At 37.0% G+C, this 21,113-nt stretch overlaps 1 protein-coding gene across 6 annotated transcripts in view; it reads left to right on the top strand.

Moving 5' to 3' along the window:
* LYST (lysosomal trafficking regulator) overlaps positions 1-21,113 on the top strand; it is a 185,730-nt gene that overhangs the window by 122,478 nt on the left and 42,139 nt on the right. For all 6 annotated transcript variants that reach the window (XM_032430448.1, XM_032430445.1, XM_032430449.1 and 3 more), the window contains 8 exons: positions 4,156-4,332; positions 4,887-4,963; positions 5,109-5,297; positions 7,601-7,746; positions 7,834-7,930; positions 8,871-8,932; positions 10,356-10,411; positions 20,728-20,880. In XM_032430448.1, coding sequence (XP_032286339.1) covers positions 4,156-4,332; positions 4,887-4,963; positions 5,109-5,297; positions 7,601-7,746; positions 7,834-7,930; positions 8,871-8,932; positions 10,356-10,411; positions 20,728-20,880 — 957 coding nt within the window. The remainder of the gene's footprint in view (positions 1-4,155; positions 4,333-4,886; positions 4,964-5,108; positions 5,298-7,600; positions 7,747-7,833; positions 7,931-8,870; positions 8,933-10,355; positions 10,412-20,727; positions 20,881-21,113) is intronic.

The raw sequence follows: 21,113 nt of genomic DNA, 5'->3' as shown, positions 1-21,113 counted from the left end.
TTCTCCCTCTCCCACTCCCCCTGCTTGTGTTCCCTCTCTCGCTGTCTCTCTCTCTCTCTTAAATAAATAAATAAAATCTTAAAAAAAAACCCAAAACATTGTGTTAGCAAAAGGAACAACCAAACACAAAAGAGCACACATTCTGTGATTCTATTCATATGAAGTTGAAGAACAGGCAGAATTAAGACATGGTGATAGAATTCAGGACAGTAGTTGTGTCCATGAGGAAGGGGGAAGCGGGAAGGTGAATTGAATGGAAAGGGGCATTAGGAAACTTTCTGGGGCAATAAAAATGTACTTTATCTTATTTGGGATAGTGGTAAAATGGATGTATACATTTGTCAAAACTCAGAAATGAACACTTAATATCTGTATGCTTTACTGTATGTACATTATACCCCTATAAATACAGTAACAGGTGATATACACAGACAGGCATCCCTTTTAATACCTGGGAAACTCAGATATATTAAGAACCAAAGGGTTATAGTTTTGAAGTGATGCTCTCTCTACTATTAAGATTCTCTCAGGTGCCCTCAGGGCATTGTCTTCCCTCTCCCAAAGCAGAAGCACATCCAGCCCACAGTCTCCTGTGGAGAATTTGAAGAGATGTTCTTGCCTGCCTTTATTCTCAGCAGAGTTGCCATCCACCAAAACCCAGCCTGGTGTTGACAGTCCTCTTTTCCCCACACCAACTTTCTTCTCCGTTATTCCCATTTCGTCGGTGGTATCTATACAGAGTTCAACTTGAAATATGGGATCCATGGTTGAATTTTCCTCTCCCTTAAATTCATGTCATCGCCAAAGCCAGTCGTTTATTTCGTGTCTTTAACTGTTTTCTACCTGCCCCACCCTAGTTCAGACTTTTGCCCCTGTGCTCAGATCACTACAATAACCTCCTCTCTACCTCAAAACCACATTACTGTGCCTGGTTTTTTTAAGTTTATTATGGAGACTTTCAAAGATACCTAAAAGTTGGGAGAAAGCAAACAAGGATCCACATGACCATTACCCAGGTTTAATTTTTCTTTGCAGTGTTTTGAAATAAATGTCAGGTATCAAATCATTTTACCTGTAAATCCTTTACCTGTCCACATCTCTGACTGATAAGGACTTCTACAAAATTTGTCACACTCAATAATGACAGCAGTTCTCTATTGTCATCTAATACTCAGTATGTAAACTTTCCCAGTTGTCTTATAAGTTTTGTAATAGTTGCTTGGTTCTGGATCCAAATAAGGCCCACACATTGCATTTGTTTGATGTATGCTAAATCTTTTTAATCCCTGGCAAGTACCCTCCCCAGCCATGTCTTAAATGTCATCTATTTATTGATGAAACTGGGTCTTTTGTTCTATAGGATTTCCCACATTCTGGATTTAGCTGATCACATGCCTGTGGCTCTAGGTTTCAAGGCTTACTAGATTCCAGTTCCTGGTTTCATATCTGGTTCTGTGTTTGTTTTTTTAAAAGACTACTTTATTAAGAGTGCTTTGCATTTTCTGTTACAGCCTAGCAGGAGACAGAGAATGTCTAGTTGCCCTGCTTTTTGAGACAATATCAGCCTGATCCATTCGTTTTAAAGTTCACCCTCAACCTTTAACCTAATAGTTTTAGCTGCTGCTGATGATAGTTGCCAAGATCTACTTTTTTCATTAGGAATTGCAAAATAGTGATTTCTTAGAGTTTCTCATTCCACCAGCATCTATTGCTCTGATTCTTCTGTAGGAAGAATATTCCCTTATCAACTATTTGACTACCCTAAAATATAGTCTGTATGGGAAAGGCAATGCTTGTTTCTTTTCCCTGCTTATTAGAATAATGAGTTGGTGCCCTAGCAACCTCCAATTTTTGTATTCATCTTTATTTTTGAGGTGTCATTATGAATTCAGGTATTTTTTTACAAAAGTAGTTTCAAACCTTTGCAGTTATTATTCCATTTGATATTCAAATTAACACCTATGTAGATTCAAATTGTTACATTCCTTTAACATAGCCTTTTTAATTTTTAACAAGTTAATATGATTAACTTCTTTGCTTTCTGGAACAGAAGAACATCCCAGGTTTATCTTGCACATCCTTCCCAGATCTGGAACCAGACTTTTTCCCCCAAGAAGCCCCTGTTTCCTTTTCATGAGCTAATGGTATTTAGAAATTACAAATCTAAGGACTAGGAACACTCATTTCTACTCGGTTGTCATTTCTTTTTTGCATTCATCCCTAATGACACCTTTTCTAGTCCCAGGAACTACGATCAATAAAGTATAGGTCAGATGTTGAGATGAGATTCTAGAAACAACTTCAGTGTCTAAGAAAATCATGTGCTTTTTGGATATTCAGGATGAATAAGAACATTTTTTATAGCTTTTCAAGATCATTTTTAGAATGTCACTGAATACTAAACTATTTTTAGATTATATCAAGAGCATTACCTTTAAGACACACATGTGAAAATAGTCTAGTCATTTACTATTTTTCTTTATTTGCCAACTCTTCAGGCCTTTTACTCACAGAGTGTCTGTTCATTTTTCTCTTTTGGTCAGGAAGCAGCTGTCTCCTGACTAATTTAAAATGTTGCATTAAAATGAGCTTTGCTATTTTCATCATTGCATATGTTCATCTTATGCTTTTGGGAAATGACATGATGTGATTCCGTGTGTTCATTTAAATATCACCCAAAATGTAAGAGCTTCCAAATTCGTTTGTTGACATTTAATACTATTCACAGTTTAAAATGTCATAAAGCCAAATGCAGTGCTATTTGTATCAATGCAAATTTTTAAAAAGTAAAATTCTGCATGTTTCACTTGTTGGCATAATTAATGTTTAAATAATACATAGCATACACATAACAATTAGGTCTAAGATCTATTGCATGGAAGGGCCACTTAAAAAATCATGAATCAGAGTTTGGTTTAGGTTTCCTCTATGAAAGACAGTTGTCATTACCTTAAGTAGCATTCTGATTTTGGTTACAGGGCAGTTCTAAGACTGGCCTAATCCAGACCTTCTCTAGACATGCTCACAGAACTGGTGCCGACATCTCACTGGTTTTAGAGTTTTTCACCTTTAGTTCTCCCTAAGGAGTAATGACTGCTTACAAGCTAATCCAAAGAAAGGGCTTTGTTCTGGAAGTTTCACCAACGTCTGTTCTACCAAGCAGAAATCAAAGGAGAAAGAATAAAAAGCATAATTCTCTTACCTGGAAGGTTTAAAGGGAAGTTTCCCTTCCAGTTCATTTTTTCTATGAGAAGAGCTAAGAATTTTTTTCCTTTATCCCAAGCTTATTTCCTGTATTCCTTTAGCAAGTCTTCTCCAAAAATTTTTCCCCAAAAGCTTACTTGCTTGCTTTTCTTTTCCTTCTCTTCTTACTTTCCTTCCTTTTTCTTTTTTATTTTACCTTTTACAATGAAAATTTTCAAATATAATAAAAATAGAGAATAGTATAACAAGTACCATATAGCCATCACCTAGAGTTAATGGTTGTTAATACTTTTATCATATTGACATCATTTCTTTTTTGAAGTATTTTAAAGCAAATTACAGAAAATCTTTTTCAAAAAACATTGTCTTACGTATCCATAACATTATTTTACCTAACAAAATTAGCTTACACCCTAATGTCATCATATTTCCAATGCAAAATTAAATTTTTTCAATTGTTCCCAAAATGTTTCTTTTAGCTGCTTTATTCAAACCAGATCCTGCCAAATAAATCTAGCGATATAATTTAATTTAATTACTGTTAAATAATATAAGTGTAAGAAATAAAAATTCTTTATGACTTAAAAAAATTTTTTTATTACGTTATGTTAATCACCATACATTACATCATTAGTTTTTGATGTAGTGTTCCATGATCCATTGTTTGCGTATAACACCCAGTGCTCCATGCAGTATGTGCCCTCCTTAATACCCATCACCAGGCTAACCCATCCCCCCACCCCCCTCCCCTCTAGAACCCTCAGTTTGTTTCTCAGAGTCCATAGTCTCTCATGGTTTGTCTCCCCCTTCAATTTCACCCCCCTTCATTTTTCTCTTCCTGCTATCTTCTTCTTTTTTTTTTTTTTTTAACATATAATGTATTATTTGTTTCAGAGGTACAGGTCTGTGATTCAATAGTCTTACACAAAAAATTGTTTCTTTTTCTTAAAGCATGGAGCCAAGTTAGTTTTGTATTTGTCAGAGCTGATACATAATCACCAAGACGAATTGACTGAGGAAGAACTAGACACAGCAGAACTGCTCATGAGTGCTTTAAAACTATGTGGGCAGAAGTGCATCCCTCCCAGTGCAACAACAAAAGCAGACCTTATTAAAATGATCAAAGAGGTGAGTCAGTGAAATCATAAGACACAGTTTTCTTAGGAGATCCCACTGAATGTAATTAAAGAATGATTGAAAGAAATCTTTTTATTATAGAATATCATCGATGATAAATTTGAAATGATTTTTTTTTTTTTTACTTTATATTGCTTTCTTACTATGAGAGAACAAATAGGCTTATTGTAAGGAGCATTTTATTCATTATTGTCATCCTTATCCTTTATCAGTAGCTTTCAGTGAAGGCCAGATTTTTATAGTGACAAACAAGTTGAAGCATCAGCCTTGAAGCAAAATAAGGAAGCAAGCGACTATGCAAACCCCTTAGGTTTGCCACCCCAGTTAACTATTCTACCCTCACTTCTGTGCCCCAAACTCTGTACAAACAAAGGGGAATTATAACATTATTTAAGTGGTTATTGTATTTTAACATTCTGGTGTCTTGGGGACAGTATTTTTTTCCTTTGTTAACTTGGTTTTAAAGTTAGTTTGTTGGCCTTGGTGCCAATGTTAAATGATAAATAATGTGTTTTATACTACATATTATTATCCAAATCTTTTAGGAACAAAAGAAATATGAAACTGAAGAAGGTACGAATAAAGCCACCTGGCAGAAAACAGTTAATAATAATCAACAAAGGTAGGTTTTTATATATTCTAAAAGTCATGCCTTTTTTAATTCATTCGACTTCACACATACTTTTAGTTTTACAGTATCATGCTTTTGTATCTGTTTAACAGCCCACTTAGGCTTAACTTATGGGCCATCTTGTTTGTTGACTTAGTCTCTTTCAGCGTCTGGACTCAAAATCAAAGGATATATCTAAAATCGCTGCAGACATCACCCAGGCAGTGTCTCTCTCCCAAGGAATTGAGAGAAAAAAGGTGATCCAACATATCAGAGGAATGTATAAAGTAGATCTGAGTGCCAGTAGACACTGGCAGGAACTTATTCAACAGTTGACGCATGATAGGTAAGCAAAGTGGGAGGACATTTCAGGTTGTCCAGCATTACTGTTTAATATTTTAATGTGAAACACTATTTTCATTTCATAATAAAGATTCATAACATTATTTCATTAGTTCAAATATTTGTTGTTTAATCACTTGTGATTTATTTCATCTTCAAAAATCCTATAAGAATCTTTTTTTAAACTCTTGGGGGTAAGGGAGGGAATAATGAGAAAGAGAGGCATTAGCTCTTCCAAATAATAAAATCTATATATTGGCTTTAATTTTAAAATATAATCTTTGCAGAAGAATAGAGAAATCACTGAAACAGGATAGTTGGGAAATAGATCTTTTTCAAGATAAGACTTTAATAATAAAATTTAAAGGATGCATCACAGATAATGAAAAGAGGAAAATTAAGGTATTATTCTCTAAATTTGGTTAAGAGAACTGATTAGCATGACTTGGGGGTGATAAAATGCACTAAACATTAGACACTAAAGGAAATTCCAGGTGAACAAAAGAATTAAACTCATAAAGTTTATAAAGTAGAAGAAAACAGGGTATTTATCAACTCTGTGATAGATGGTTAACTTTCTAAGCTCAAACACCATAGAAGAAACTACCAAGAAGAAAGAAATGGATTTGAGCTTTAATTTTTTCCAGTGTATTTAACAACTATAACAACAACAAAACATGAAAATTTATTTTCAGCAAATATAGCAAAAAGTCATGCCAACTTAAAAGTAAAATGTAAGATCCCAAAAGTTTGAGCAAACGATATGAATACACTCTTCCACATAAGACAGATAAATTAATAAACAGGAAAATATTCAATATGGATAGAGTCTAATTTGATTCTTTAAAACCTTTAAATACCATATTTTGCCTTTTATATTATACATACCCACAGCAGGAAGAAATGTAACCTAGTCCATGGTCAGAGGTTCGATGGCATTGTATGCTCTGACAGCATATGTCAGGAATCCTATAAACATTTTATTTCTAGCTCCAGTTATCCTATTTTAGTTTAGATTCTCTCCTAAGGAAAATGTTCCAAATATAGAAAGGCAATAAACATAAAGGTTTTCATCTCTGCATTATTTATACTAGTGAATGAACTGAAAACAAATATATAATAATGGTAATAGGGTTAAATACATTATAATGTTCCCACACAGTGCATTAGTCAGCCATTTTCAGTGATGATAATAAAGATTAAAATATGTCCAGTGAAAGAAGAAAGGATATAGAAATGTATATATATAATAATTATAACTACAGTTTTAAAAAATGAAAGAAAATAATCTCTACCAGTAATTGGTATGTTTAGAGTAGTAGGATTCAGGGTGGTTTTTTTTTCTCTTATCTATTTCTAAAAACATATTCAATGTAGTTCTACTATTTTCTTTCATTTAAAATATGAACTTATTTTTGGGGTGCCTGGGTGGCTCAGTTGGTTAAGCGTCTGCCTTCGGCCCAGGTCATGATCTCAGGGTCCTGGGATCGAGCCCCACATCGGGCTCCCTGCTCAGCGGAGTGTCTGCTTTTCCCTCTCCCTTTCCTTGATTGTTCTCTCTCTCTCTCTCGCTCAAATAAATAAATAAAATCTTTTAAAAAAAATAAAATATGAACTTAATTTAAAACATTTTAAGAAATGTGGCTGGTACTACAAAAATGAACTAATTTTATTTATTACATTAAATAGTAGACAAGATGAGAAATATAGAAACTTAACTTGGAAAGTGGATTTTTTTTCTTTATCAGGCCATACTAAGTCCAATCAATGTATTGCTAAAGCATACATGTTGCTAAAGCATTCAGAGTAGTCATGATATATCTTTTTAAAAATTTAGTAGGTACAAGAAACTGGTGGCAGAGCATGCCTCCAGGCAGGGAACCAGAAGACTGGGGTTCAGGAGCAGATGGACACTTATTTTTTTTTTTTAAGATTTTATTTATTCATTCGAGAGAGAGAGAGAGAAAAAAACAGCATGAGAGGGGAGAGGGTCAGAGGGAGAAGCAGGCTCCCCGCTGAGCCGGGAGCCCGATGTGGGACTCGATCCCAGGACTCCGGGATCATGACCTGAGCCGAAGGCAGTTGCTTAACCAACTGAGCCACCCAGGCGCCCCTGGACACTTAATTTTTTATCTTATTTTATTGTACTATGTGTATGCATTCCCTAGTCCAATTACATAAGCAGTTGGGGTTTTTTAATTGAATAGATCGATTTTGATTTCCTTATTCAAGTTCTATAATGATTTTGTTTAAAGTTATAAGTACTACAGATTGCCCCTTAAAACATTCTTTTATTTTCACTTGCAGAGCAGCCTGGTATGACCCCCTCTACTATCCAACTTCATGGCAGTTGGATCCAACAGAAGGGCCAAATCGAGAGAGGAGACGTTTACAGAGATGTTACTTAACTATTCCAAATAAGTATCTCCTTCGGGATAGACAGAAATCAGAAGGTAATAATGACTTCTTGATGCAACATACAAATGTAACACATAACTGTGATCATTACAGAAAGACAATATATATTTTTTCCTCAACAGATGTGGTCAAACCACCACTCTCTTTCCTATTTGAAGATAAAACCCATTCTTCTTTCTCTTCGACTGTAAAAGACAAAGCTGCAAGTGAGTCTATAAGGTAAGTGTGAATCCGTAAGACGTTCTCACTTTTGTTGAAGGAGTTAAGAGTTTACTAGTTTATTGTAGTGTTTATGTAATATTTATTTCAGATAATGCTATGGTTTTAGGAAAGGTCCTACACGTGGCTCAAGAGAGGACAAGGTGGAATGACCAAAATCCAAAAGGAAAAGACATTTTTGATAGCGAGGATCCACTGGGCTTCAGGCATCGTGCTCTGGCCCTTATCTGCATGCATCTATTTTTGTAGTTTGTGAAACAGATAGCACCGCTGGTCGTGTCTGCAAGAAGCAATCTAGTGCAGTGATTAAAGGTTCATATTTTAGTTCCTCGTCTTACTAGCTATCTGACCTTGGGCAAGTTACTTAGCCTCTCTGTGTCAGTGTCTGTATCTGTGACACGAGGAAGATAATAATACCCAAAGTATCAGCATATGGTTGAGTATCAAATAGCTTTGATAGTATTATCATTGTTTTGGTGGTGGCAGTTATTATCATGCCCATTTAATAGGTGAAAAACTGAGACTTGAAGAAGGTGAGTGACTTGACGAAAGACTAGATCTTTTCTGAGTCTAAATCCCCTGTTCTTCCTGGAATACAAGGATTCTTTCAGGTCTTTGAAAATACCAGAGGCATGATCCGATGTTTGCTTAATTACTAGAAAATATAAAATACTGAAGTTTCTTTTAAAAAATTGAATCCCTATATTCTATATACATGGCATAGGAGGTATGAGCCTTCTCTAAAAATTTTATTTTCTCCTCTACTAGAGCATTAAAATTTGAGATAATATTTTCATGTGGGTTTGGACAAGACATCTCATACTTTTGAAACTCTAGTCTGCTGTGCTAAAATCTTTTACTAGATAAAGAAAGCTTATACTGTACTCTCTAAAATTGGTCAAAACATTTAATCATAGTGATTTTAAATATGTTTTGACAGAGTGAATCGAAGATGTATCAGCGTTGCACCATCTAGAGAGACAGCTGGTGAATTGTTATTAGGTAAGTCACATTTTGAAGAGTTTTACACATACTCACCCTGTCTTACTTTATTCTTAGATAATTTGAAGGATTATTTGATGTAATACCATTAAATCAGATAAACTTTCTCTAACATAACATAGGTGATTTTGCCCTAACATTGTATATAGTGCTTATGACTCACAAATGTGAAGAAATGACAATCTTATTTTCTAAAAAGCACATAAATAGCATTTTAATTTTTATAAAGTTGACTTTCCTCATAAGTATACATTTTTATATTTAATCATTCCTTTTACTCTATATCAATTTTGAATTTTAAAGTGAAGAATTATTGGAATACTAAGAAATATATCGACCTTGAGATAGTTCATAATTTATATTCCCTGTTGCGCTTCTGAGAGAAAGGCCAAGGCTGTCCATCCCTGCATATCCATATAGTTACATTTAGTGAGAAATTTTTTCCTCAAGATATGAAGGAATAAGGTTGCACCACTTGGTCTCTGTTCCCTTAAAGAACCAATTTGTATGCTGTAGGCCAGTTCTTCTTGAAGCATGGTCCCCAAATCTAGAGCATCAGCATCACATGGGAACTACTTAGAAATGCACATTCTTGGGCTACAGCCTAGACCTATTGAGTCTGAAACTCCGTAGGATGGGACCCAGCAATCTGCATTTCGGTGAGCCCTCCAGCAATTCTGATGCACCCTCAAATTTGAGAGTCCCTGCTATAGGCTAAACCTACAGCCTCCAAGGCTCAAGATGCACAGCTTCAAACTTGTCAGGACTGAGCCCCATGGTCATGAGGATGGAGAGAGTACCTTTCTCTGAGCCAACAGTGCTCGGTGCTCAAGGCTGACCAGCATGCAATGCAGAGCCCCAGAGAAACTCCTACCGTTTAGATACATGGTGTAGAGACATGTGTTAACACAGCCAGCCTATAAAGTAGGAGAAATTGGGGGCTATCTTTTAAGGTCTACTCTGCTCTATAGAGTGTTTAAATAAAAATAATTAAGGATTCCTCTTTTGCTAGAAAATTTGTTTACAAGTTGACTTCAGCTAATATGTGAAAAAATAAAGCAAATTAATATGCTAGTAATATAAGAAGAGTATAGGTAATAATAAATGGCCAGCTTTTTTTTAGCACTGAGTGCCAGGTGCTAGTAATAAGCATTTTACATATATTCTAATTTAATTCCCACAGTAACCCTGTGAAATAAAGTCCTCCCTCCACCCCTTTTTTTATTAAGGAGATTAAGACACAAAGAAGCAACTTGCCCAAGATCTCATGGATACTATTAAAAAATATTTATTGAGTGACAGGAACTATTTCTGGGTGCTGGGATTTAAATTCAGGACAACTGACTCCAGAGGTCATATTTGTAATCACATATGGTAATAGTGCACATATATTTTTAAACTCATATCCAGTTACTTTCTATAGGTAAATGTGGAATGTATTTTGTGGAAGATAATGCTTCTGATACAGTTGAAAGTTCGGTGAGTAGAGGCTTAAGTTTGCACTTACATAAATCTAGACAAATTCCAAAAATGTATAACTTCAGTTAACCAGAGAGCAGGTAGAACTAAAAGAGTTCATGTATTGTCATTCTGTGTATAGATTGGTCTTAATTCCAAACTTTTTCTTTTAAAGATACTTTTTTTTTTTAAAGATTTTATTTATTTATCTGAAGGAGAGAATGGGAGACAGAGAGCATGAGAGGGGGAGGGTCAGAGGGAGAAGCAGACTCCCCGCTGAGCAGGGAGCCTGATGTGGGACTCGATCCCGGGACTCCAGAATCATGACCTGAGCCGAAGGCAGTTGCTTAACCAACTGAGCCACCCAGGCGCCCCTCTTTTAAAGATACTTTTAAAAAGAAGACCCTATCATCTCCTCTGGCTTACAGTCTGATCTCATAACAGTTAGTATTATGAGTCAAATTCCAAAGTGCTCCTGTTAAAGCAAACAAGCAAAGGGAAAAAAAGTAAGAGAGAGAGAGAGAGAGAGAGTAAGAAACAGACTCTTAATTATAGAGAACAAACTGATGGTTGCCAGAGGGCAGGTGGGTAGAGGATGGGTTAAATAGGTGATGGGGATTAAGGAGGGCACTTGTGATGAGCACTGGGTGATGTAGGGAACTGCTGAATCATTATATTGTACACCTATAACATGTGTAACACCGTATGTTAACTAACTAGAATTAAAATTAAAACTTTAAAAAATATAAAAATAAAAAAATAAAAATGAAAAAATGAAAGAAAAGTGCTCCTGTTATGTTAATTTATTTAATTTATTCTTTTTATCACTATTCCTCAGTGGCAACAAATAACTACTTCTTAACCACTCCCAGTTCACTATCAAGTACACTTACCTTCACAAAGAAAGGAAAATGTTGTGTAATAGAATAACTTAAGTAATCCTGATACTCACATACCTTAGTACCATAATTTTTATTCTACTAGAAGTACTGATATTAATCAGAAAATAACAAAAGTGACTCTTAATTCACATCTTTTGTATCGCAAGACTTTTTGTCCATCTGAATTAGCTTGTATCATTAAAATATTGTTTTGAGATCCCTATAATAAGAGAAATAAGGTTTTTTGTTTCAGAAAGTTCTAAAACCAGGAATTGCTAAGGATATACTAAATAAGATTACATGTCGTTTAATAATGAATACATAGCTGATTTCAAAAACAAATGAGCTAAAATATAAAATTTTGTTGTGAAACAGATAATATGAAAAAAATCATGAAAATATTTAATATAGCCCCCAAAATTGGGTAGGTATTCTTTCATATGATTTATCCAGCAATTGCCACAGTACTTATCCCAGCTAGTAAAAGTATGGTTACATTATTTTCAAGATGTCTCGTTTTAGCAACCAAGGAATTTAATAGTTGATATATAAGCCAACGTTTTTCTGGATCCAAAAGATGCCATTTTCCCCCTTTAAAACTCTCCTTAAAGGGGGCACCTGGGTGGCTCAGATGGTTGAGCGTCTGCCTTCGGCTCAAGTCATGATCCCAGGGTCCTGGGATCGAGCCCCACATCGGGCTCCTGGCTCAGCAAGGAGTCTGCTTCTCCCTCTCCCTCTGCCTCTCTCCCTGCTCATGCTCTCTCTCTCTCTCTGTATCTCTGTGTCTCAAATGAATAAATGAAATCTTAAAAAAAAAACTCTCCTTAAAGTACTCTTGTTTTTTTATTATTATTATGTTATGTTAATCACCATACATTACATCATTAGTTTTTGATGCAGTGTTCCATGATTCATTGTTTGCATATAACACCCAGTGCTCCATGCAGAACGTGCCCTCTTTAATACCCATCACCAGGCTAACCCATCCCCCCACCTCCCTCCCCTCTAAAACCCTCAGTTTGTTTTCAGAGTCCGTAGTCTCTCATGGTTTGTCTCCCCCTCTGATTTCCCCCCCTTCATTCTTCCCCTCCTGCTATCTTCTTCTTCTTCTTTTTTTTTTTAAACATATAATGTATTATTTGTTTCAGAGGTACAGGTCTGTGATTCAACAGTCTTACACAATTCACAGCGCTCACCATAGCACATACCCTCCCCAGTGTCTATCACCCAGCCACCCCATCCCTCCCACCCCCCACCACTCCAGCAACCCTCAGTTTGTTTCCTGAGATTAAGAATTCCTGTCATATTAGTGAGGGTCATATGATACATGTCTTTTTCTGATTGACTTATTTCGCTCAGCATAATACCCTCCAGTTCCATCCACGTCATTGCAAATGGCAAGATTTCATTCCTTTTGATGGCTGCATAATATTCCATTGTGTGTATATATATATATATATATATATATATACTGCATCTTCTTTATCCATTCATCTATCGATGGACATCGTGGCTCTTTCCACAGTTTGGCTATTGTGGACATTGGTGCTATAAACATCGGGGTGCATGTACCCCTTCAGATCCCTACATTTGTATCTTTGGGGTAAATACCCAGTAGTGCAATTGCTGGATCGTATGGTAGCTCTATTTTCAACTTCTTGAGGAACCTCCATACTGTTTTCCAGAGTGGCTGTACCAGCTTGCATTCCCACCAACAGTGTAGGAGGGTTCCCCTTTCTCCGCATCCCCGCCAACATCTGTCATTTCCTGCCTTGTTAATTTTAGCCATTCTGACTGGTGTGAGGTGATATCTCATTGAGGTTTTGATTTGGATTTCCCTGATGCCGAGCGATGCTGAGCACTTTTTCATGTGTCTGTTGGCCATTTGGATGTCTTCTTTGGAAAAATGTCTGTTCATGTCTTCTGCCCATTTCTTGATTGGATCATTTGTTCTTTGGGTGTTGAGTTTAAGAAGTTCTTTATAGATTTTGGATACTAGCCCTTTATCTGATATGTCATTTGCAAATATCTTCTCCCATTCTGTCGGTTGTCTTTTGGTTTTGTTGACTGTTTCTTTTGCTGTGCAAAAGCTTTTTATCTTGATGAAGTCCCAATAGTTCATTTTTGCCCTTGCTTCCCTTGCCTTTGGCGATGTTTCTAGGAAGAAGTTGCTGCAGCTGAGGTCGAAGAGGTTGCTGCCTGTGTTCTCCTTTAGGATTTTGATGGACTCCTGTCTTACATTTAGGTCTTTCAACCATCTTGAGTCTGTTTTTGTGTGTGGTGTAAGGAAATGGTCCAGTTTCATTCTTCTGCATGTGGCTGTCCAATTTTCCCAACACCATTTGTTTGAAGAGGCTGTCTTTTTTCCATTGGACATTCTTTCCTGCTTTGTCGAAGATTAGCTGACCATAGAGTTGAGGGTCCATTTCTGGGCTCTCTCTTCTGTTCCATTGATCTATGTGTCTGTTTTTGTGCCAGTACCATACTGTCTTGATGATTACAACTTTGTAATGGAGCTTTAAGTCTGGAATTGTGATGCCGCCAGCTTTGCTTTTCTTTTTCAACATTCCCCTGGCTATTCGGGGTCTTTTCTGGTTCCATACAAATTTAAGATTATTTGTTCTATTTCTTTGAAAAAAGTGGATCGTATTTTGATAGGGATTGCTTTGAATGTGTAGATTGCTGTAGGTAGCATTGACATCTTCACAATATTTGTTCTTCCAATCCATGAGCATGGAACATTTTTCCATTTCTTTGTGTCTTCCTCAATTTCTTTCATGAGTATTTTATAGTTTTCTGAGTACAGATTCTTTGCCTCTTTGGTTAGATTTATTCCTAGGTATCTTATGGTTTTGGGTGCAATTGTAAATGGGATCGACTCCTTAATTTCTCTTTCTTCCGTCTTGTTGTTGGTGTATGGGAATGCCACTGATTTGTGTGCATTGATTTTATATCCTGCCACTTGACTGAATTCCTGTATGAGTTCTAGCAGTTTTGGGGTGGAGTCTTTGGGTTTTGCACATGAAGTATCATATCATCTGCAAAGAGTGAGAGTTCGACTTCTTCTTTGCCGATTTGGATGCCTTTGATTTCTTTTTGTTGTCTGATTGCTGTGGCTAGGACTTCTAATACTATGTTGAATAGCAGTGGTGATAGTGGACATCCCTGCCGTGTTCCTGACCTTAGGGGGAAAGCTCTCAGTTTTTCCCCATTGAGAATGATATTCACTGTGGGTTTTTCATAGATGACTTTTATGATATTGAGGTATGTACCCTCTATCCCTATACTCTGAAGAGTTTTAATCAAGAAAGGATGCTGTACTTTGTCAAATGCTTTTTCTGCATCTATTGAGAGGATCATATGGTTCTTGTTCTTTCTTTTATTAATGTATTGTATCACATTGATTTGCGGATGTTGAACCAACCTTGCAGCCCAGGGATAAATCCCACTTGGTCGTGGTGCATAATCCTTCTGTTGGATCCTATTGGCTAGTATTTTGGTGAGAATTTTGCATCCATGTTCATCAAGGATATTGGTCTGCAATTCTCCTTTTCGATGGGGTCTTTGTCTGGTTTTGGGATCAAGGTAATGGTGGCCTCATAAAACGAGTTTGGAAGTTTTCCTTCCATTTCTATTTTTTGGAACAGTTTCAGAAGAATGGGTATTAATTCTTCTTGAAATGTTTGGTAGAATTCCCCTGGGAAGCCATCTGGCCCTGGGCTTTTGTTTGTTGGGAGATTTTTGATTACTGCTTCAATTTCCTTAGTGGTTATAGGTCTGTTCAGGGTTTCTATTTCTTCCTGGTTCAGTTTTGGTAGTTGATACTTCTCTAGGAATGCATCCATTTCTTCCATATTATCTAATTTGCTGGCATAGAGTTGCTCATAATATGTTCTTATAATTTGTATTTCTTTGGCGTTGGTTGTGATCTCTCCTCTTTCATTCATGATTTTATTTATTTGGGTCATTTCTCTTTTCTTTTTGATAAGTCTGGCCAGGGGTTTATCAATCTCGTTAATTCTTTCAAAGAACCAGCTCCTAGTTTCGTTGATCTGTTCTACTGTTCTTTTGGTTTCTATTTCATTGATTTCTGCTCTGCTCTTTATTATTTCTCTTCTCCTGCTGGGTTTAGGCTTTATTTGCTGTTCTTTCTCCAGCTCCTTTAGGTGTAGGGTTAGGTTGTGTATTTGAGACCTTTCTTGTTTCTTGAGAAAGGCTTGTATTGCTATAATACTTTCCTCTTAGGACTGCCTTTGTTGCATCCCAAAGATTTTGAACAGTTGTGTTTTCATTTTCATTTGTTTCATGGATTTTTTTAATTCTTTAATTTCCTGGTTGACCCATTCATTCTTTAGTAGGATGCTCTTTAGCCTCCATGTATTTGAGTTCTTTCCAACTTTCCTCTTGTGATTGAGTTCTAGTTTCAAAGCATCGTGGTCTGAAAATATGCAGGGAATGATCCCAATCTTTTGGTACCAGTTGAGACCTGATTTGTGACCTAGGATGTGATCTATTCTGGAGAATGTTCCATGGGCATTAGAGAAGAATGTGTATTCTGTTGCTTTGGGATGGAATGTTCTGAATATATCTGTGAAGTCCATTTGGTCCAGTGTGTCCTTTAAAGTCTTTACTTCTTTGTTGATCTTTTGCTTAGATGATCTGTCCATGTCAGTGAGGGGGGTGTTAAAGCCCCCCACTATTATTGTATTGTTGTCGATGTGTTTCTTTGCTTTTGTTATTAATTGGCTTATATAGTTGGCTGCTCCCATGTTAGGGGCATAGATGTTTATAATTGTTAGATCTTCTTGTTGGATAGACCCTTTAAGTAGGATATAGTGTCCTTCCTCATCTCTTATTACAGTCTTTGGTTTAAAATCTGATTTGTCTGATATAAGGATTGCCACCCCAGCTTTCTTTTGGTGTCCATTAGCATGGTAAATGGTTTTCCACCCCCTCACTTTCAATCTGGGGGTGTCTTTGGGTCTAAAATGAGTCTCTTGCAGACAGCATAACGATGGGTCTTGTTTTTTTTATCCAATCTGATAGCCTGTGTCTTTTGATTGGGGCATTTAGCCCATTCACATTCAGGGTAACTACTGAAAGATATGAATTTAGTGCCATTGTATTGCCTGTAAGGTGACTGTTACTGTATATTGTCTGTGTTCCTTTCTGGTCGATGTTACTTTTAGGCTCTCTCTTTGCTTAGAGGACCCCTTTCAATATTTCTTGTAGGGCTGGTTTCGTGTTTGCAAATTCCTTTAGTGTTTGTTTGTCCTGGAAGTTTTTTTTATCTCTCCTTCTATTTTCAATGACAGCCTAGCTGGATATAGTATTCTTGGCTGCATATTTTTCTCATTTAGTGCTCTGAATATATCATGCCAGTCCTTTCTGGCCTGCCAGGTCTCTGTGGATAGGTCTGTTGCCAGTCTACTGTTTCTACCATTGTAGGTTACATATCTCTTCTCCCAAACTGCTTTCAGGATTTTCTCTTTGTCTCTGAGACTCAAGTTTTACTATTAGATGTCGGGGTGTTGACCTATTTTTATTGATTTTGAGGGGGTTCTCTGTGCCTCCTGGATTTTGATGCCTGTTTCCTTCCCCAAATTAGGGAAGTTCTCTGCTATAATTTGCTCCATTATACCTTCTGCCCCTCTCTCTTTCTTCTTTTTCTGGGATCCCAATTATTCTAATGTTGTTTCGTCTTATGATATCACTTATCTCTCAAATTTTGCCCTTGTGATCCAGTAGTTGTTTATCTTTCTTTTTCTCAGCTTCTTTATTTTCCATCATTTGGTCTTCTGTATCACTAATTCTTTCTTCTGCCTCATTTATCCTAGCAGATAGAGCCTCCATTTTTTATTGTACCTCATTAACAGCCTTTTTGATTTTGACTTGGTTAGATTTTAGTTCTTTTATTTCTCCAGAAAGGGTTTCTCTAATAACTTCCATGCTTTTTTCAAGCCCAGCTAGTATCTTTAAAATTGTCATTCTGAACTCTAGTTCCGACGTCTTACTAATGTCTGTATTGATTAGGTCCCTGGCAGTCGGTACTGTCTCCTGTTCTTTTTGTTGAGGTGATTTTTTCCGTCTTGTCATTTTGTCCAGAGGAGAATAGATGAATGAGAGAACAAAATGCTAACAGGGTAACAACGTCCCCAGAAAATATACACTAAACAAATCAGAAAAGACCTGAAACTGGGGGAAAAGAAAGGGAAAGAAAGAAAAAAGAAAAAGAAAAAGACAAAAACAAACAAAAACAAAACAAAAAAACAGAATATGATCAAATATGACCAGGCTGGTGCATAGATCAGTGCCATGCACTAGATTTTGGGCGTATTTTGGTCTGTTAGAAGAAAGTGCCTCCCAAAATTTTAAAGAAAGAAAAACTTATATATGTACAAAAATAAGGGTTAATACGATGAAGGGATGGAATATGACTGTAAAGATGAAAATTATAAAAGATTTTATAAAAGGAATTGATAAGAAGTTGTTTGAAAAAAGAAAGATGAGGATTTAAAAAAAAGGGGGGGAGAGAATGTGATCAGGCAGGAGACTAGAACAAAGCCATACACTAGAGATTTAGGGTATATTTTGATCTGTTAGAAGAAACTGTATCCCAAAATTTTAAAGAGAGAACAACGTATATATACCAAAAATAAGGGTAACTACTATGTAGGGATAGAATATGACTCTAAAAATGAAAAATAAAAAAGATTTTTTTTTAAAAAGGGATTGATAAGATGTTGGTTGAAAAAGGGAAAAAGAAAAATTAAAAAAAAAAGTTAAAAAAAGATTAACTTTGAAAGCCTTAAAGAATCATTAGAAAAAAGCCATGGATTCTATGTGCAGTATTTCCCTAGCGCTGGAGTTCTGCTGTTCTCATTGATCGGTGACCTTGGTCTGGGCTGGCTGTTCTCGCTGATCTTCTCGGGGAGGGGCCTGTTGCCGTGGTTCCTAAATGTCTTTGCCGGAGGCGGAATTGCCCTGCCCTTGCCGGGTCCGGGCTAAGTAATCTGCTCGGGTTTGTTCTCGGGAGCTTTTGTTCCCTGCAAGCTTTCCCTACAGCTTTGGAGGCCGAGAGTGTAAATGGCGGCCTCCCAATCTCCGCTCCGGAGGAGCCGAGAACTCGGGACCCCGCTCCTCAGTGCACCCCCAGAGACAAGCAGTTAATCACTCCCGTCTCCCCAGTCTCCGGCCGCACTCCGTGCAGTACTCTTGTTTTTTTAATAGAGTGAAATGTCCTTCTTTCCTCTGCTCTTTAGCATTTGTTCCTACTTTGTATATGACATTTGCTGTCTTGCATTTTAAATGTGTATACACTTTCCATCTTGCACAGATGTATTTCATGCAGAGCACTTATCAGAGCACCTTGCTCATAGATGCTTAATTAACATCTGCTGAGTTGAATGAATGAATGAAAGTTGAAACTTAACAAGAAGGAATTCGGTTTTATGTATGAGAATATTAGATTTTCATTAAAATGTTTAATTTTATTTGTAATATATTTCCTACACCTACTTCTAAAAATCAGTTGGAACCCAGTACAATACTATAACACACATAGAACAGGGCAAATCAAATTTAAAAATTTCAAATAAGGTTTTAGAAGGATGAAGAGCCTGGGATAGGATGGTCATTACAATTGAGTTCTAAATTTTGCTCTGAGCTCCAGTTCCAACACAAAAGAGTAAGTAAATGTAGTTTTCCAAAAGGTAAAACTGATGAAAACAAACCAAAACAGAATGCAAGTTAATTTGATGAGATAAATTCTAACTAGTTTTAAACCTTGGTAGAAGCTTTTATCATGATTTTTCTATTAAAAGCATTGAGTAACATAATTCATGTTCATAATTCATTGCAGTTTACAAAACATAATTGATTGCAGTTTACCAAAGATTTAGACATGTTTTTAAAAGTTTTCTTGATTTTGTACTTTGGCAAGGGCCCAGTGATGGTAAGAAGTATAGGACCTATGGCCCCTAACCCTTCATTCTAGAATGTGGGGATTTGGGATGCCTGAGTGGCTCGGGTCATGATCCCAGGTCCTGGAATCGAGTCCCTCGTCAGGCTTCCTGCTCAGTGGGGAGTCTGCTTCTCCCTCTGCCTATGGCTCCCCCTGCTTGGGCTCTCTCTGTCTCTCTCTCTCTCCGACAAAAAAAAAGGAATGTGGGGATTTGATGAGGGAGGCTAGGATTAATGCTGTCAGGAAGATCCAGCCTTCTGGTGGTCACTTTATCTCTTCCTTCCTTCTGCTGACCACATGGGAGAGGAACATAGCCATCTGGTACATGATGATCTATGAACTTACAGTCAGTGGGACTGAACTGGCAGGAGGCTGCTTTGCCTTTCCTGGAAGATTCAGAGGCATGGGAACTATGCGTCAAAGCTGGGGAGCTCCCAGGCCACGCAGATAGGTCAATTTTAACCCAAATCCATGTGCGGGCAGGCCCACAGCTCTTGAGTTCTCAGGGAGAGGCTTGTTTTCCATTCTCCAGCCAGACTCCAGGCCAAGAGAGACAAGCTCCTGCTTCTTCCTCTATTGATGGGCACGTGTGTTTGTCTGTGATTGGGACAATGTCCCTTAATGGGTTTTAGATTTCTGAAGTAATTTCATTTTCCATACTCTGATCCAGAGGACCCAGTGCCTCATCTTCTTTCTTCAAGTGGATGTTAACCTAAGTCATGTGGTCTCTGAACCCTGTGAGCCTGCTGCCAAAGTGTCCCCTCCACCTCACTGCTGCTTTTCACATTTCTTGTTAGTTTTGGCTCCTGGGGCTTTCATTTCCCCTTAATTTCTTGCAAGCTCAGCTTTAAAATAAGTCAGTCTGGAAAAGCTACATATTGTATGATTCTAACCATATGACATTCTGGGAAGGGAAAACTATGGAGATAGTAAAAGGATCAGGGGTCTGCAGGGCAGGAGGGGATGACGAGGTGGGGCACAAGGGAATTCTGTATGGTACTGTAATGGTGGACACATTCCACAGGAAACATTAGTCAAAACCCACAGAACTGCATAACACCGAGAGTGAACCCTAATGTAAACTATGGCCTTTGGTTAAGAATAATGTATTCAATATTGGCTCAACAATTATTACAAAGGCACCCCACCACTCACACTAATGGGAGATGATAATCATAGGGAAGTTGTGAGTGCAGGCAGGGAATACATGGGAACTCTACATTATCTGCTCAGTTTCCTGCAAACCTAAAGCTGCTCTAAAAAGTAAAGTCTATTTAAAATTTAAAAAATACAAAAACAGTCTGTATTTTTTTAATTCATTACATTTCGTCCAGCATTTTGAAGTGTTTTGTAGTGAGGGGGTGGGGCCGGTCAGGGAATCTTGTCTGCCATATTGCCACAAGGGAAGACATTTTATTTCATTTTGATAGTTTTAAAATGATTATTTATATTTCCTATAAAGCAAACACTTTCATTTATTTCTTTTGTCTTAGAGCCTTCAGGGAGAATTGGAACCAGCATCCTTCTCCTGGACATATGAAGAAATTAAAGAAGTCCACAAGCGTTGGTGGCAGTTGAGAGACAATGCTGTAGAAATCTTTTTAACAAATGGTAGAACACTCCTGTTAGCATTTGATAACACCAAGGTAAATTCGGCTTTATTAACAGATACATATTTTTGAAATTATCATGGGACCAGTGTAACTATACTTATACTGATTTTATCAAGGTTTAACTTATTTAAACTTTGATTCACTGTTTCTGACATCAAATAAAAACTGCCTTATTTCTTAGTCCTAATTAAAGTGAACCCTTGGCTATATTAGAATGATTTTTGTCCTTCGAAACAGTGTTAAATTCAGATTCTCCAAAGTCACTG

This window comes from Phoca vitulina, unplaced genomic scaffold, assembly GCF_004348235.1.
Source record: "Phoca vitulina isolate PV1807 unplaced genomic scaffold, GSC_HSeal_1.0 scaffold43, whole genome shotgun sequence".
NCBI classification, from domain to species: domain Eukaryota; kingdom Metazoa; phylum Chordata; class Mammalia; order Carnivora; family Phocidae; genus Phoca; species Phoca vitulina.
The sequence above is the reverse complement of the archived record's forward strand: the minus strand, read 5'-3'. Positions and strand labels throughout refer to the sequence as shown.